The sequence below is a fragment of the Diorhabda carinulata genome, chromosome X, assembly GCF_026250575.1.
Source record: "Diorhabda carinulata isolate Delta chromosome X, icDioCari1.1, whole genome shotgun sequence".
In the NCBI taxonomy this organism is placed as follows: Eukaryota; Metazoa; Arthropoda; class Insecta; order Coleoptera; family Chrysomelidae; genus Diorhabda; species Diorhabda carinulata.
In genome coordinates this window covers 14,707,692-14,727,345 of record NC_079472.1, presented here as the reverse complement: position 1 = coordinate 14,727,345, position 19,654 = coordinate 14,707,692, and the positions used below count along the sequence as shown (strand labels likewise).

Genomic DNA, 19,654 nt, shown 5'->3' with positions numbered 1-19,654 from the left:
CAGATTTCCTTCACATCACGGACACAAAAGAAAAGCTTATTCAGCGTGTTTTCCTAAATATAGCGCAACAGTTGAATTACACATAATTAACTGGGTGATGTCGAGGATCTCAATGCGACCATTCACAATTTTCTTCTGGGACAGTTGGTTTTCTTCAAATCAGTCGACACCGTTATAAACCAGGATGACGTAGTCAACTATCCCACGGAGTTTTTACTGAAATTGTCTGGATTACCACCTCACAATTAGTGAGGTGCAATGGCAATCGCGTATACCGATGATTCCAACGGATTTTCTATTCGATTTTAATCTTTACAATTTCCGGTACGTCTGACCTCTGCGATAACCATAAATAAATCGCAAGGCCACTCGTTGGAAGTCATATTTGTTTATTTACGCACCACAAAACAAAACAAAAAATATAATTTAAATCCAGAATTTGTAAGTAAGTAACATAATGTGTAATTAATCGAAAATAATAATAAGACTTTAATTTATCGATTGAGGCAGTACGAAGTTGGTTAATAACAGATAAAAATAATATCCAAACAATACAAAATATAAATACTTACCGAAAAAAACATGGAAGACATAGAGAAGTTTCTTCTTTCTAAATTCTGATATGGGCATGTTGCGTAAAGGACTCTGCAACAATGAAATAATGGGATTATCACAATTTTTTTATAGTTTTAATTTTGATTGAAGAATTATGGTCCTAGATTGTGCTAATAAAATTTTTGATCACAAGTTTCCTAAAAGCAATCGAAATAATTTATATCATAACGAAGCGTCTGAAAGAACCGTCTCAGTATCTCGTTATTGCGGATTATATGACAAACAACTTCAACTTATTGTGACCCAATAAAATTTTAATGTCAAATTTAACAGAGACAGTAAAAGAATAAGTGGGGCTATTAACTATAAATGGAACAACTATAAAGAAATATGTTAGGAAAGGAATTCTTATTATTTTTGAAATTAAATATAATATAAATTGATTTAGTTTAAAAAAATGATTTCGGAAGATGTCCTTGTATGAAAATGCTAAACAATAACTTTATATTACAAATCGCAGTCGTCGTCTGCGGCTGTAGTCAATCTCATCAATGCTCAGTTCGAGTCAGAGCGCTCTGCGGATGCTCACTCCTATTTATGAAAGTTTTCTCTCTTTCCCTCTTTTCCCTCTTTCCACTGCCCTAGATTGAGGAACAGCGCATCAAGATCAAGCTTCTTGCAAAGCTAAGCAAGCATGGCCGTGCCATGTCCATCCGACAGTGACATCGGAATGATAGCTGACAAGCTGTCAATTTCCAAAACAATAGCTCACGCAATTCTGACACAAAAACTTGAAATGAAGAAATTGTGTACGAAAATCGTACCTGACTCCAGAATAGAAACCGTGTTGAGAGCTGTGACGATTAGTTGGAAGCAGAGGAAAGGAAAAGACAATGTTGATTGTTTGCTTTGATTTTTGTGGCGTCTCAGAGATCGCGTGGTCTAAGTTCGACCGAATTTGGCACTAGGTAGCAGATGGAGTCTTCATCACGCCCGCTCACACGTAGCTCGTTGTTCGTGAGTTTTTGTCCCGAAACTCAATCACTGTATAGACCGCCCTTCATAGCTTACCTTTTATCTATTCCTTCGAATAAAAACTCCAAAAATTAAAGCTTACCAGAGTTAAATTGTCTTACTAAATCTATTATAAAATGTCTTTAATATTTTAATTTCAAACACGCTTGAAAATGATCAAGTTAACTTTACAAGACAGGTGCATTTTCATTCTGTACTAGCTACTTGTCCAAAGCTAATAACTACGCTAGTTACACTGAGAAAAAGGAATTTGATTTATAAACTTTCAACTGCTTTGACACCATGTACACTAGATCTGACTCCAGCAGACATATCAATCAGATAGTTATCCATGGAAGGAACAGGAGTCGAAGAAAATTGTTTAAAAGATGTTTGGAAAAGGAAATTGTTTTGTTGAATTTAAAGAAATATCACGTTGTTCAAATTTTTAAAATTTTATATTAGCATGCACTTAAATTTTATGTAGTATCTAGGAACTTAGAGCTACGAAAATCAAACTAAATAAAAGCATTCTACGATTACTAAGGAAATACTATCAAGCAAAGAATATATACGAAGTTGATAAATAAATTGCCTCTTATCAAACTACAATATTTCGAAATTAAAGCCATTCGGCTATTCTAAGCGTAGTTTCTTTTACATTACATACCCCAAAAAAATTTCGGGGTACAAAACGCTTCATCACGTCACGTAAGATGGTCTTTCCATAATTATTCAAACTATCCATGTAGGTTATTCTCGTGTGACTGTTGTCCTATAAAAAAATTGTAATAATTTATATAGGTCATACTGCAAAGTTAAATTTCCGTCACTGATAACAACAACAAAATAATATTCGTAAATTATTCGAAACTAAGTTGGAATTTCTGGAACCGTTGATGATATTCATACTGAGCACACTGTATACACCAACACTCACGATTACACTATAAGACGCGCGTTTCGATAACCAAGTAATCATCTTCGGAGACTGAAGGTAAAGGTGAACTTTTAATATCTGAAGATAATAACTTGGTTATCGAAACGCGCGTCATACAGTGTAATTGTAAGTGTTGGTGTAGGGGTAGTGTAAACAGTGTGTTCACTAAAAATTGTACGTGTTTGAGTTAGTTTTGTATCATGAGTAAGATTTACGTATCCGCCGGTCATATCTGTACCGTTAATTATCGATTAGTTATAGCAGTTGTCGATTTTATTAGAATACAAAAAAATTTCAGCTTGTTCAACAATTTTCGTAAAATTGAGGGTTTAGAGATAGCTCCGAGCAAACGCCACAGGCAAAAGAAAGTGGGCATGCGCTGTAGACGACTGCAAAGCTTTCGCACTACACTCTACGCCATTGTTAACATTCAGGAGTCAGTCGGCGTTGTGCTACAGCTACGTAAACGTGGCAGCTATTATTAGCAGCACCAGCATGGATGTCAAGGTTTATCGCTCGCCAACATTTTCCAATAACTATCGAGTGTATTGCCAAAGAATTCATTGTAGATACCTTTGTCTGAAATCGCTTATTTCTTGTCTTTTTTGAGTGTGGGGAGAAGAAGTAATCAGAGGAAATATGAGCGAATTTTCTGCAACAGCAGACGAATAAGCAGTCCCATGAGACAAAACGGTCGCCATGTCATTTCCGGCCGATCAATTCCTCTTTTTTTGGATCAGATTTTCCATTTGTAATCCACTTTTTAGACTTAAAACACTTACATGAAATGATATACTTAGTTTTTGTTGGTAATATTCTATATTAATCAAAGAAGCTCACTTTAGCTTCAAATTCTACGTTTGTTTTGAGTTTAATTAATTCTGCCAATGCGACTGAACGTAGAAGAATGTCTAATTAAATTGATTATAATCCTTGGGGTGCACGAGGTCTCTGCAGGGTGACGCGACGCGTACGCCATCTTGAGCAATTATGACAACATGGCGTCGGCCATGTTATTGATGCGTTTCGAGGAGAGAGGACATACCGAAACAATGCTAGTGATTATTGTTTGATGAAGTATGGTTTTTTGAGAGGATACAGTCAGAAATTAACTAATCATGATCATGAACGCTATCAGAAGAAAATTCGGGAGTGTGGTTGTGACTCGTTTGAGCTGTGATACGAAGATATGGAGGAAGGTAAGGATCAGTGACAACGCGTGATCGAATTATACAGTCTGGAGTGCCTAGTTATATGACCAAACAAGGTATGAAAAATTACAAGAGTTTAGAAGCTCACAATTTCCTTGGTACTATCATTCACACTTCTTTCCCTCAATCTAGGCTTTCGAATATACTGAAAAACGAAATCCTGTGAATACAGTTCACCATCTTTCAGTAATTCTTGAAAGAATTGAAATATAACGAACGAATCAACAATATGGCCAACGTCCAGTTATCGTATCTAATCGCTAGATGGTGCTCTCGTCACAGGAGCAAAAAATGCAACCCGTATGACTCGTGAGCCCCAAGAATTACTTTTATAGGAGATAAATTCATTGAATAGTAATTCTCTTTGTACTATGAATTTTTGTTTAATAAAAATCAATTTTTATATAGATTTATTTAATAAATCATTATATTTACGATCCATTTTATTTAGCTTCTTATATATGTGATGTTGACAACTTTTTATTGTGAAAGCAGGTGAAAGCTTCTCCTCTATATATCTATAAAAAAAAACGTAAAGCTGTTAACAGACTATTTGGTTTGACGGCAAATGAAAAACTTCGTGTTGGGATTTCCCAACTGGCCCGTTATCGGTATTACTTTATGTCCGTATATAGAGGTTCTATATCAGGTGCCCTTAAAGATCTTGAGCCCTTCTCTAGAACATAAAATGGATTTTCCCAACTTAAGAATTACCCGCAAGCTCCTTAAAATCATACTTTTTCGTGATTACGTTTCGTGTTTGTGCTATTTAATGTTTGTTTGAGGTTTTTAGATTGAAACTGATTAGTGGTTCAATTTTAAAAAATCTTAAGCTTGAAGAGATTATACGATGTTATACGTTTAGATAGTTCGGGAGTTATTTAGTTTTTATTTCATAATTTCACTTCTTTTCTTTATGTGAGTAACACGATGCTCGACAGCATGCATGTTTGATTGTGTTTTAAGACACCATTTTGAATAAAGTAACAATCAAAGTAAACACATACAGAGTTACCAACTTAGGTGTTTTTCCTCCAAATTTAGGGAGAAAATGTGGGATGGGATATTTTTATAATTTTATAAGTTCAAGTTATAAATTCCGATATATAACATTGTGAAAAATAAATTAAGTAACAGAATATCGATTGAAATGCTACAAAATATGGTTATGGTTTTGCAAAAAAGGTTGAAATCATTCAATGCCAAAATTATTTTAAAAAATCTGACGGTAAGGATTTGTTACTAGAAGTTTTCGATAATTTAAGAATAAATAATTCAAAAAAATGATGTTGCTGAATTAAATTATTTATTAATTGTTTGCAATTTATTATTTGTTTAATGGTATTCTATTATTTTGATTTTATCTATTTGAAAATTTTTCATTTTAAAAATAATATTTTCGGGACTATCCCTAGAGATTATTGTTTTTTAATTAGTGCTTTAGGGAGATAAATTCTAGAGTGTTGGAAACACTGTATACGATAAGACCCGCCTCTGGTTGTCTTCTGTGTATAATATACGTTCGTTTGTATATTTATATCACAGCATATGGATGTACGGAGTGGCCAATTAGTATTTTATCTGTGTTATTGTTTTATCTTATTGTTGTAGCTTGTCCGCTTTTAAACACTTTTCGCTTTCAAAAGAACTAGTGTTGTCTTTTATTTAATTATTCAAGCCCGTTAGCTTTTAAAAACACTTCAACGTCTCGCTTTAGATAGAAGACTTTGGACCAGTCCCAAGTCGGCATAAAGTAAAAATAAAAACTAAACAAAGCATATAACACAAGCAATCAAAGCAAAAAACGAACTGTCCATATTAGAAGTATTATATCCAAATCATAGTAGTCGTGATCGCGATGTTTGAGGCATTTAAGTTTGTGTTTATAAATTGTGATCATATGGCATTTTAGAAAAAAAAAAATGAATTTTCTAGTAATTTCGTAAGAAATATGATCGATAATAAAATAAAATAAATATTTCGCTTATGTTTATGTTTGTCTGGATCACAAATCTCTGTACTAAAATGACAGATGAATGCAATAAATATTTATTGCACTAGTGCAATAAAGATCCACTTTTTCCGGTAAATATAGTTCAATAAAGTTGTGTTTATTGCATGAACGTAGGAAAGAGGTGTTTGCTAACTTTGTTTTGTTAACATTTATGTCAAAACATAAATAGCAACCCTTGTATATTCTGCAGATCGCATCGACAGAAATATAGTTCGCGACTGCTCAGTGTGTTGCATACGATCGAGGCGACGTACCAAAATATTATGCTGTCTACTGAACGGAACGAAGTTAGCAGATTATCGACATTAAATTTTGTCTTATCTAATATATCGTTTATTATAAAATTACAAGTGCACAAAAAGTTGTCGTCATAAATTAATTCCATACAACTGTCGTTACATTACATGTAAGTATAAAGCGAGTGGCATTACAATATTGATTTTATCTTGTGCAATTCTATTATAATGGACCTAACCTCAATTTTTTATTCTAGATATAAAATGGGCGATGAACCTGTTATGGCAACTAACGACGATGCGAGTGAATGTAAACGAGGCGCGGTTCTTTTAGGATACTGGAACGATGATTATATTTCTTATTTTGTGAGACAAGTAGAAAAACGAGCACCCGAAATCAACAGGGGATATTACGCCAGAGTTAAAGGAATCGAAAATTTCATACAGAAATTCATTAATAAAGCGGGTAGTTCAGCGCAAATCATAAATTTCGGATCGGGTTTCGATACGCTATATTGGAAATTAAAAGATGAAGGTATACAGATAGCGAATTACGTCGAAATCGATTTTCCGCAAATTACATCAAAAAAGTGTTATTTGATAAAACGCAATAAACCGTTGCTGGATAGAATTCATAATCAAGACGGCGAAATCAAATTTAGTCAAACGGACTTACATGCCGGAAACTATCATTGTATAGGGGTGGACATGAGGAATATTCCCCAACTGGAAACGAAAATTCAACAAGCCGAAGTTAATTTCGAGCGACCAACTCTTTTTTTAGCAGAGTGTGTTTTAGTATATATCGAAAATGATTGTGTAAATAGACTTTTAAAATGGATTTCGTCCAAATTCAGTTCGGGACTTTTTGTTAATTACGAAATGTGTAACATGAACGATACTTTTGGTGAAGTTATGTTAGGAAATTTGAGAGCAAGAGGGTGTAATTTAGCAGGGATTTCACATTGTAAAAATTTGGATATGCAGAAAGCGCGATTTCTCAATAACGGTTGGATGGGGTCTCAAGCATGGGATATGGTTCAAGTTTATTATGCGTTTACTGAAAGCGAAAGACATAGGATTGAAAAAATTGAGTTTTTAGATGAACAGGAACTTCTCATACAACTTTTTCAACATTATTGTGTCTGTATAGGATGGTTAAGTATTGAATTTTCTGAATTTACTTGTAGCGTTGATTCTAATTTCTAATTTTTGTTATTTAATTTTTCCCTTTGCACTTCTTGGGTATTTATAAATGAAACTACTATTTTTATAAATACAATTACTAATTTATTTCAATATTTCGCTGTAGATAACACCACAATGTCTAATTTAACAATGTATAGAGACAGATTCACATAAATATTTATCAGGGCTATTAATTCTCATAATATAACTTTTAAATATAATTTTTTGCTTGTAAAGTAAGAGCAACAGTGGGAGATACTTTAGTGAGGATTTTTTGTTAAATAAAAAAAATAAAGAATTTTAAGACTTAGTAAAATCTTACTAGAATTCATTTAAATATCAAGATTTACCTACCATCAAAACAAACAATTCTACTTTACAAAATGACGGAAATTCAATTGGTTAACGCGGTAATAGTCTGGTCAAATTATACCAAAAAATAAAAGTGAAGCTATATAAATTACTACTAAGCGGAAAAATAGTAAAATTGTTTAAAATATAATCAACAATATAATTTGAAAGTTCCCCGTGATTCATGAATTTTATTCATGATCAAGATAAAAAAATTAGTTTTTCGCGATTTTCAGGGAAAAGATAAGTTTTATCATAATAATACTTTTTTCCTACGAGCCACCGTTTCTGATATATGATGATTAAAAAACTTGTAAAAGGTGTAAATTTTTTAATCATTATATCTCAGAAACGGTGGCTTGTAGGAAAAAAACTATTGATACGTTTTTTGTAGATGATTTTATGATCTACAGTTTTCGTCCAAGGTATTTTTATGATAAAACTAACTGTTTTGTTGAAAATCACGAAAAACTAATTTTTAAGATCTTTGAAATTGTATAAAATTTTTTTCCATAGATGGGAATGATGGGTGATTTCCATATTTTATTTTTAATCATATTTTAAACAATTTCACTGATTTTCAGCTTGGTGGGAATTTATGTAACTTCAAAGACTAAATTCACCGGACTAATTCACCTATCTACAGATGATAGTTTTCTGTCTGGCTCTGTCGCTTTTACCTTGGTAGAAAAAATCATCAATTAACTTTAATTTTCATTGAGTATTGGATAATTTGATATTAAGTGATTGAAATAAAAAAAATATTTTCACATGTTTTTCTTTTTTAATGGATTTAGTTCAATGAATCATGCCGTTACTTACCTTACCAATTGGCACTACAGTTTGAAGTGAACCTTGATCTCCTCTACAATATGCCTCTAAACTTTTTCCGTTCTATACCAACATTTCCCAGCCTCTACACCTACGGTTCGGACTGATACGGTCCGATTTCATTCTAATTCCACTACATTTCTTGGTCCTGTAGATTTTTAACTCTGTTCTTCTTGTTATTAATTTGTTTTTTAGAATCTTCAGCTCCGCAAAAAAGCTCTTTTACCACTTTATATTATTTTTTTGCATGGTTTGGTTTTGCTGTTTATATTTTCTTCGAAATACTTAAATTGATTGACACCTTGGAAAGTTTTACCATCTATTATCAAATCTTCCACTCTCCTACTATCTTCTGATGTTTTTTTATTCATTCATTCAAACATGAGATTAAATGTAACAATTTTTTATCTCACTAAATTATATCAAAATTTGATTTCAAATTACATATACACGAATTTACGTTTTATACAATAATTGTGGCCAGAATCGAGATGGAAACGTAAAATAAAAACCATTCTATTCAATATTTCGTGATTATTTATTTTTATTTTAGGTTTCATTTAATTGAATTTTCGTTTATAAACATAACATATTGATTTAGTCTTTATCAAAATATCATACCGAAGTAGGTCGAAAGGTCAAGATTTTATCTGTTTTTAAACGAAAATAAAAAATGGTCACTCAATCTATTCGTTGTCCTTTCTTTATTAAATAGTTCTTCATGTTCTCTTCCTTGATTTACTACCATTCTTTTATTGTCTTTATCTATAGGTCTAACGAACCAGTTTAAACATGTTTTAACTATTTCGTTTTCTATTGGTTCCCGTTTTAGTTTTTCTATTTCTTATTCTATTCATCCTTTTTTTTTGTTTATTACCAAAGTTTCACTTTCGAAACAGCTAAAGGATTTATTCGTGTGAGTTACTGCATTTAAATTTCAATTCAATTAATTTATATACAAATACCCAAGATATTTTATGTAAACATATCTATCTGTTTTTATTTTTTATTATAAATTTAATTATGTATCATCATTTTTTTGATTATAAATTGATGCTTAAGCTTCCGGTAGTCGCGCCAATTTTTGTTTTCAACATTAGTCGCTCTCATAGACCAGGCGACCAGACTCAAAATCACGCAGCAACTGCTGAAAGTCAATTCAGCCAAATATGGTACGCATCTTAGTGTTTACAACATTAAAAGGAATGGTCCCGTCTAACAGACAGTGGCGCGACTAAGGGAAAGTTGAAACTTTTTTAATTGTTCGAAAAACACTTTGTTGTTGGTAAAAATATATTTACAAGGGCCGTTTTTTTTTCAACTTCCGATCAACTGCAAAGCTCTTGCACGCACACTCCGCCATTATTGACATTCAGGCGTCAGTCGGCGTTGTGCTACAGTCACGTAAACATGTCCGCCATTATTGAAGCTCCCGCCAAAAGTGAATTGCGAAGTGTGATTCGTTTTCTACAGGCTGAAGGCCGTATTTCTGCAGAAATCCATCGGAGAATGAGTTGTGTGTATGAGGAAAACTTCATGAGTGATGGTGTTGTGCGTAAATGGTGTCGAAAGTTAAAAAATAGCCGTAATGATGTACATGATGAATGGGGTCAAGGACGCAGATGACCTGGTGACGGCAACTTTCTTTGAAGAGGGTTTTGAAAAGCTTGTCCACAGATATGACAAATGTCTCAATCTCTTCGGTGATTATGTGTACCAATCTTTTGTTAATAAAATTATTGTTTTATATGAACTTGTCTTTTATTTATAGCCTATGGGAGATTGAAAAAAAAACGCCCTCGTGTTTTGTTAAGATATTTAATGGGTAGATTCGTTTAAAAAACACTCTCGTAGATTTATTTGAATTGGTATCTTTATATATATTTTTAGATTATTTATAATGAATTTCAATGTATCATGTTACTAATTGTTAAGAAGTCTGTGATAATTAGGTGTATTTAGAAGTTTCTTTTTTGAATTTCAACCTCAGTATTGTAAAACAAAAAATGAATGAAATTGTTTTTTAATATTAAATATGTTATACATGTAACTTTTACAGTGTTCGAGCGTGTTTGTGAATCAATAAATTCTTCATTTATTTGTTTATTTCAATACCTTTTCCATACCAATTTTGACTACACAAAGTGACGAGAAACTAAGTCTTGATTCTGCATAATAAGGATGATTCCAAAAGATTCTAAAAGATTGAAATTGCTGGCGCGTTAAAAAAAATCCAATGAACCAAAAATATTGAATGAAGACATTTTAAATAAAACGGGCACATTGGAAATGTTAAAACTGTCGTCTATACACGTCCAACATGTCCAATCATTTCTCACTTATGGATCGGTCTGGCGGAAGGTTTAGCAATCGAATTATTTATCATCGGTGCTGCAGGTTTTTCTGCAACCTAGTGAACCGATTCACCTGACAAAATTAAATGGAAAAACATACAAAATGTATCCGTAAACTGAAGAAAACCGTTTTTATTTACACTGAAGCTTTCTTTCTATCTTCTTCTGGACATTGGTCGTCCGTTTTTCAGCCAGGAAAAGACAATGCAATCACCACAACCCCAGACCTCCAGAGGAGCAACTCCTCTATCAGGGTCAACTCTAACAAACCTTCCCATAAAAAATTTCCCTTATCTCACCTAAAAATTGTCCATCGAGTCTCCCTGTTTATCGAACTATTCGTACAAGCAACTACCGTCACAGATCAGGTACTTCTGAGACCATCCTCGTGTATATATATAACAATACAAAATATAAAGAAAACGCAAAATCGCTGATAAAGTTCTGATCTGGTGCATGATTTCGACAAGAGGGAGAGAGCCATTCTGAAAAAAACAACTAAAAATTGGCTACATTGTACTAAATTAAGATATGAGATCTGGCTATTAAATAACGAGACTGCACGCCTAGAGGGCACCTTAGACGGGCGCAGTAAAAAACGACAAAAGCCATCCACCATCTTTTCGAATTTTCAACGTATCAATCTCAAATTTCTCGTTAAATTGAAAAAAACTCCAGCTGAGTTCTATAAATCGTTGCAAGAGGCTTATTGGGACAATTCTCTATTTTATGCGCGTGTTTTTGAGTGGTGTAATTGCTTTAGTGATGGCACTGAAGATGACCAGAACCAGGTAGCCCTGTACTGTTTCAGCTTCGGAAACAGTGTTCAAAATCAACCGAATTGTGCGAAGTTGATGCCAAAAAATCTAACTCCTAACCAAAAGCTCTTGGTCAACGGGTCTGCTCAGATTTCTTTGAAAGATTAGAAAAAGATCTGCTTTGAAAGGGACCCGATTTGAGTCGCTGGAAGCGGTAAACCAGAGCTTCTGAAGACCCTCACCAAAGAATACCTCCATCACTAATTCGATTAATGGAAAAAACGTATGGAAAGGTGCGTGGTGAGGGGAGAGAAGTATATTGAAGGGGAGTATTAGAATGTAGAATAATTTTTATAATAAAACCCTTTTTCGTAACCAGTCTCGTTATTTGATAGACAGACCTCGTAACCTCATTCCCCGAGGATTTTTGGGCACTTTTATCTCGCAAAGTGTATGATGAAGGGTAGCAAGCCAAAAATGGGCAATAAGTTATTAACTTTGTTAGTTAATTATGTCAAATATGATATTTTTATTAAAGAAACTTTTATAAAGTTGAATATTCTGTGCCAAAACTATTTAGACATACGTTTAAACTTCTTATCAAACTAGAAATAAAATTTGCGAACTTAGTTCGTTATTCAAAGCATGTTTTATCCTCGCAAGAAATCTCTTTGTTTTTTTTGGTCAGATATCCACCTTCAGGAATCGTTTAAAATATCGAGAGGACTTTTCTTACATATTTATTTTTCTCACGTGGCAGTTGTCTTATCAGCGTCAATATTTTTCCCTCGACTGTTTGTATCTTGAGCATTTTATATTGAAAAAGTTGTGTTTTCTAAACACGATCCCACTTTAGTCATATTTGATTAAGGTTTTTTTGGATGCGACGAAGGATTTAGCTGCAGGTACAACGTGTATTTGTATGGATTCAGTTAAAACGGTAAATTTGCATAATACGAAAACCGATTTAAGATACTAGGTTGACAATAAAATATGCCAACTGTTTCTAATTTGAATTTTATAGATTAATAAAATTGTTTTACGATATTCTATTATCAAATATATTTTGGATCGTAAAACACGTTAATTTGCGCCTCAATTATGTTTGTTGTTCCAAAGGAAAAAACAATGAGGAAATATATACATTATTTCGAAACGCGCTAAATTTATAATTACAAAACGATATGTAAATAAAATACTAGTTTAACCTTGCTTGTAACAGAAGGTAAATAGTTATTTACTCAAATAGTTTCAAGTAAATTACCAGCTAGCAATGGTGTACCTCAGGGCTCAATTTTGGATACAGTGTAACTTGGAGTAGTATCTGTTTAAACAGTGAGAAAACTTTGATCAAGTCTCTTGGTCTACATATTGACAGTGCCCTTTAATGATCTGTATATGTAGAACACTTGGCAAAAAATAATCCTCTGATTGTTTTGCGATTAAATCTGTGTCTTGGCAGCTTCATTCTCGTATTGCTTTAACAACTGATTTCTCGTTGTTCGAATCGCATCTTCGGTATGATTTGACTTTCTGGGGGTCTTCGAATCTATCTTCAAGTTACCCTATAAGAAGAAAATGTTTGGACATTCACTTAATTATACCCAATTCTAATCTGGTAAAAATTTCATCATCATCTTCAGCGTCAAAAAATTACTCGATCGAAGGTTGTTCCACTTACTAAAGAGGTCCAAGTTGTTGTATTCTTAACGGTTTACTTAAGTTGCAACTTGCAAGGTAGAGTATACGAGTTTTGTGTGAAAAAGGGTTACTTTTTTAGTTAAAAGTGGGCCGTGAATCCGAGCGGAAGGGAAATCGTTAGGGGGTTACTACGATCTTAAAGAAATGGATCCCCAGAAATTACAAACGACTGAACGAGGCGCTCTCTCTGGTTCCTTGGCGAGGTTTTATGCTTCAATTTCTTATTTATTATACTTTTTATATATGTTCAAGTTTTGACTATTTTCACGCTTTATCGAAATATAATTTGCGTATTTATATTAATCAATAAATCACCTAAAACATGAAAATAAACATAAAATCAAAATAGAAATCTGTTTTAACATAAAAAATTGATTTTTCTTTAGTTTTTACATCTCAAAAATTAATTGATTGAAGGATTGTGGCAAAATTAAACAACAAAGTGCTCTAACTTTAATATATTCCGAGCTTTCTAATAGTTTGTATTTATCGTCTTGGGCTAAAATATAGGAAATATGTATAATAATAATAAATGTCGTTTTAAATTGTGTTAGTTCTTGTAAATAACATTAAATTCGTAGATTTCAAAATTCGATTCTGTAAAAAATACAGTTTTTTCCACACAAATTCATTCAAATTAAAATAGGGGTTCTTTTGTTTAAGGTAGACTATCAAATTATTTTCCATGGCTGCGTTTTTTTGTTCCCGACAAAGTTGACTATGGCCTAATTCACAAATTGAACATGGATATGAAAGAATTGATTATGGATACCATAAATGATCATAAGCGGTCGAGAATAAAGGGACCAGATGATGACCTAATTCACGCGTATCTCTCAGAAATGGAAAGAGATCGATCGATGTTACTTTCAGCAGTACGCAGATAAAAATTTTAGTTACTGTGGTCAGAGATCCAGTCCACTTTTTACATTAAACAATAACACTTTTAAATATATATCAACGGTGGAAATTAAGTCATGGAACTGATTTTTTCAATTACTTTGATTTGAGTGCCTACATTTGCAATTAAGTGTTTTCTCCTTCAAAGTAAATCACGAAACGTTCTTTCAATGGTGGAATTCGGATACTGCGATACCTTTCAACTAATAGATTATAAACGTTTAAATGTTTCCTAATGTTCCAACATGATTAGTATCGAATTTAGGGAGGAGAAAACGGCGTCCAGGCAAGAACTAGCTTACTAAAATTGTTATGTGGGAAGGCACACTGTCAAGGTGGAACATTTTTGTCTGTATATATTGATCTTGAACTTCTGAGTCCAGTCCAGTCCAGACCTTTCTTCTATGTTCTAAGCCTTCCATGTTTCTGGTCATTCTGCATCGCCTACAAGTCGATTTGTTTCATATATAATCGAACTTCCTCGGGGTTTTGGACGAATCTGTGCCATATAGAAAACTAGAAATTTTTGTGAAGCTAGAAGAAATCAGGTGACAAGATGCATCACTGGGAAATACCAGAATTCACCTTAAACCTATCCGTTGTGTATCCATCGATTGCGACCTGGATGGATCGATATTTGGGAAAGCTATCAAACCAGTCGATAAGCGAGAAAGACAAACCGTACGATATTAATTTATTTAGAAGGTTGGCATGCCAAACCATGTCAAAAGCCCTCGATATGTTCTCGATGTTTGGTGCTACGCATGTTCATTTAAAGCTTATAAATTTGGAAACGAAAAAAACTTTATAAAAATTTGGGATATAAACGCAAAAACTGAACGCCTAGCAGTTATTAATGTAATTTAAATGTAGCACCATCATTTTTTATATCAGAATTTGTTAAAAGTAATTGTCTAATAGATTTTAAAAAACGGCGTAGCATTTTGCTCAAGCTTAAGATTAGAGCGAATGAAATTTTAAATTGGAAATTTTGGTTATAATAATAAAAAAACTGATGAGTTTCAAACAATCAGACAAAACAATTTTAAAACATACAACGACTTGGATTTTTTTGGAACGATTTCGAATAACTAAATAAAAATAAATTGTTAACTTATTGTATTATGTAATTATAGGGTATTTAACCTATTATACGAGGGTTGCTACTTACGTTTTGAGATGTACAAATAAATAAAGAACAAATATTTATAATTGAATCCATTTAGATCAATAGAATTTTGCATTTCGATGCAGGCCCCTCCAGAACTTGTGATTCGAATCAATCGTTTCGTTGACCTCGCAAATAATTGGGTGTTAAACGGCAGATGACCCGTCAATTCGATGTTTTGACTATTTAAAAACCTTCCCATACAGGAAACCCCAGAGTTAATAAAGGGGCCAGTCTTGGGAAGCCTAGTTTCGGCGTACCTTTATTGACCCATCCGTAGGCCAGGCTACTTAACTCAGCTTCGGCCATACCAATGATTACCCAAGCTCGAACCAAGGCTGGGATACCCACCCTTGGCCATTCCAATGATTATCTAAGCTTGGACCAGGCCTGGCCCATCGTTATCACTCCAGAGTTTTACCAAGACTGGGCCAAGCCTGGCTTACAAGCTTGGCCCAGAGTTCTACATAGTTGGGCCAAGCTTGGGCTATTGGAACTTTCCTCTATGGGTTTTTGTTTGAACTGATGTGTGGGAGCTCGCGTTGTCGAACGATTCATCACACTTCTGACAAACAAATCCTGGTGTATTCTAAAAAAACAGTCGACCATTTGCTTCTAGCTTCTTCACTTGTGCGCGAACAACTCTTGTTGGATTCGGCTGGTCTTAAAAGATCCATACTGAGGTCTTTTGAAGCATTGCGATTAGATTTTTCCACCGTTTCTTTGCTTTTTTTGAAAGATTATCAAATTATGTGATATCCAAATCTTTTTGACAGCTAAATATTCACTTTGAAAACTAACTTAAAGGGTGCTTTGATCTAAAGGAACTTTAAGTTAATGTACCAATAAGGGTGGGTTTATGAAGCCGGCTGTTAGTATTTTGATTAAAAACTCTATGATAGATTTGTATCTAATTGTATTTTCATTTTTCACACATTTCTATTAGTTAATAATTGTGATTAATTTCATTAATAAATTCTGGTTGTATTCTGAAACTACGAGATAATGTTTTATCTTAATTTTACTATTAATAAATTGTAGAGATTGTTAACATCAAGATAGGTTATAACAAAAATTTTTTTGTAGGATTTAGCAGTCTTAAAAATCATAATTCGTTTTCTTATTTTCAACTTCTTTGACTATTCATTTGGATGTTAGTCCCATGGCGTTAAAAGTTTCAATTATTGTTCTAGTTTTGTGTGTAGTAGATTTCTGTAGAATCTAAAGTATAATAAAGAAATAATAGTACCCAAAACGCAAATTTCTGAGAAAGTTGAGTTGTACAAATCATATATTCGGTCTAATTTCATATTGAATGACCGATTTTATCATGAAACGATGTCCGACTTCCTCTATACACCCGTATACAAGTCAAAAGAATGAAAAACGTTTTCAATACACTAGCAGAATTTTCTAGATGTCAAAGACAAATTCGTTTCATTTCAACTTCAACGAGGACTTTTCTAAAACGAAAATGACTTTCGAAACATGAAAAACTCTCCTTACTTAAAAACAAATTAGGACCAAAACTTTGACGGAAGTTAAAAGATCTTTTGAAAAACCCGCTACAATAAGGTGGATCGACACTGACGGATAGCTATAGACCATTGCATCGGAATTTCGAAAGCCTTTTACAAATGATATTAGCTCCGGGAAAACGCAGAAATATAGAATTGGAATAGTGGAAATTCAAATCCCTACATGAAGTATTTGGACGAGTAAAACCATGATTAAAGAGGATTTATTTATTTGTGCTACTCCATCCACAATCATTCACTCTATTCGGAGCCGAGCGAGTCAAAAAATATTTAGAGTACACACACAAACTTATAATTTCTACAGAAAATAACTTTACAGATAAATCAATACTTTAACAATGAATATCAAGCAAACAACGCTTGAATGAATTCGATTTATTGTAATGAACTTACATTTATTTGATCCGTATTTTGGAATCCGCTGACTACTTATTGTTCTTTGGAATCTGCTGATCGTGTGGCAGTGTCAAGGACTTTTCACATATCTATATTGAGCTAGATCATCTTTATAGTTCTGGTGTGAATGCAGGAAAAATGATTGAAGAGTGATTTTGTAGAGGTTCACCTCGACATGATGTTAGTTATTCAATTCTACATAAATTATTAATTACCTAGTGATAAATAAATATTTGTTACGTAAAGAAAATGGAAGAAACAGACGAAAAGTTACAAAAATATTATACTTTCTACAATGGAATGCTTGTGAGTGTTCATAAGAACACAGCTAAACATCCGGAACCATCATTTTCTGTAACTACTACCAAAATAATCAATAAAATCCGTGCCTTTAGACTCAGTAATCGTCTAATAAAAGTAAGTGGGATCAAGTATCACACGTGAAAATTCCATCACGGTGAAATATTTAACTTGGAAGGGTGTAGCATGTATTTTGATATGTTCTCTGTAGAAGCTTGCTCTCATTAATTTGTGTACCATGTCGCTTCTTTATTCAATATCACAAGTTGAGTGTTCCTAAGCTCAAAGATTACAGGCGCCAGTTGGTACTGGTTGTTGATACAATCTGCTACATCCTATATGACTTGGATTTGTGTCATTAGTTCTAAAAGTGGACTAATTGAGATCGTACCGTGGATCCTGTGATACCTAAGGCCATTTTTCATGACCATGTCATCTTAATATTGGTATTTACGTGTTCGTGCCATAGCAGTTTTAGATCCAGAGTAATTCCTACGCTCTAGAGTACCTAAAGAAGAACATAGTTCGCTGGATCAGTTGGTAATGATGAAATTGAAAAACTTTGGAATAACATATAAAAAAGTCTTCAAGAAACGAGGAGATATATGGATGTCATCATGTGTTGAACAAAGCAATTTATAGAAAATTTATAATGTATTTAAACTACAGTGCGCTTTCCATTTGCGAAGTTAATTTTCTCAAGAAATCTTCGTCGCTAAATGTCTAGTTCATTGTCGACCCTGGCTCCATAATTATTAGGTTTAATAGGTCACGTAACTGATTGGATGGCCCAATAGTGACTTAATTGGTTTCAATGATTCGAGATATTGCAAGGAGCTAATGGGAATATGCTAATACGGGCCTTGAACTGAGATATTGAACTATTTTATATCAGATTTCATATTCCATAAATACTGATTTAAACTATGGAATGTAGTAAGAAATTTCTTTATATAGGGTTTTTAATTACTCGCTTTTATTATAATTACGAACGAAACATGAAGTATCCAGTATCTGTGTAAAGTTGTTTACACCAACACTCACAATTACACTGTTTGACGCGCGTTTCGATAACCAAGTTATCGTCTTCAGAGACTGAAGGTAAATTAAGTGTGTGCTAACTTCTCAGCCTGTGAATTTATGCCAAATTTGTATTAATTCATGAATTATTTGCTCAATATTACCAACTGCAGTTTTTACAAAAAAGCCGGCACTACAGGTAAGGATTTGGTCCTCTCTAAAGCTTCTAGAAGACCTAAATTCGTCGATCTTTGAATTTCGTCTCCTAAACATACCTTGAGGATATTCGACTCAATCCAAAAGTTGCCCCACCTGGAGCAGTATTTGCAAGATCTACTCGAAAGGTAGACGTAGCACGTCAGCAACCAGTTTGCCTGTGGGCGCCCATAACGTCAATTTATCGAGACTCTTTTCTTTGGGGAAGTGCAAATGTTTAGAATCAGCTACCAGGCACTTCTTTCCCTACACAAGTTCAAGATTAATATCCATAGGCGTCTCCACGCCGTGGACAGCACTCGAATTACTGGAGTGTAATGTTGTTTACCTTCTTGTGCTTTCTTTCACGTAAAAACAACTTAGCTCAAGGCAATATAGCATTATAGCTTGCGGGAGAGTTTAGAATTTCCAATCGATTTCGAAAGAAACTGATAATCGTGGTGTCAATAATAATTTAAGCCAAAGACGTATGTGTTGTTTCGATGAAGTTTGGAATAAATTTCATGGGTGCGTGATGGGCTTGTAACAACTCTTGTACTATACTTTTTCTACGCCCATTTTTTTCCATTAAATAAAAAACATCGCAATTATTAAAACTTTATTATAACAAATTGCATAATGTGTTGCCTACATTTAGGGGCATCATTCTTTCAATCCTAAATATATTTCGCTAATGTTAGTTAGTTTTTATGTTTTTCAATCGCCTGAATTTGTGTAAATAGACCAAATAAAGTTTTACGTTAATATAAACTTAATTGTAATTATGAGATCTCGTCACGCGCATGTTATTGTCAAATGTCATTTACAAGGAATGTTGACAGTGCGATTTTTGACGTTTACAAACATGGGCGTAGACAAAATACATTACACATTATACTGTATATACCTAGAATTATCTATACAGTGTGATTTTTCATCAATTGCTTATAGTGTGTGGTATCTGAAATTATTATAAAATTAGTA

At 33.4% G+C, this 19,654-nt stretch overlaps 2 protein-coding genes across 3 annotated transcripts in view; one reads left to right on the top strand and one right to left on the bottom strand.

The window, feature by feature from the left end:
• The window catches only part of LOC130901445 (calexcitin-1), a 44,559-nt gene that overhangs the window by 5,951 nt on the left and 18,954 nt on the right, over nt 1–19,654 (bottom strand). The window contains exons 2-3 of one of the 2 annotated variants that reach the window (XM_057812850.1): nt 2,240–2,344; nt 573–645 (exon numbers count right to left, since the gene is read on the bottom strand). In XM_057812850.1, coding sequence (XP_057668833.1) covers nt 573–645; nt 2,240–2,317 — 151 coding nt within the window. In that variant the 5' untranslated portion in view covers nt 2,318–2,344. The remainder of the gene's footprint in view (nt 1–572; nt 646–2,239; nt 2,345–19,654) is intronic. The other variant, XM_057812851.1, reaches the window with a different exon arrangement.
• On the top strand, nt 5,959–10,438 carry LOC130901444 (leucine carboxyl methyltransferase 1). The gene is made up of 2 exons (XM_057812849.1): nt 5,959–6,140; nt 6,228–10,438. The coding sequence occupies exon 2, from the start codon at nt 6,235–6,237 to the stop codon at nt 7,177–7,179; it is 945 nt and encodes a 314-aa protein (XP_057668832.1). The 5' UTR covers nt 5,959–6,140; nt 6,228–6,234; the 3' UTR covers nt 7,180–10,438.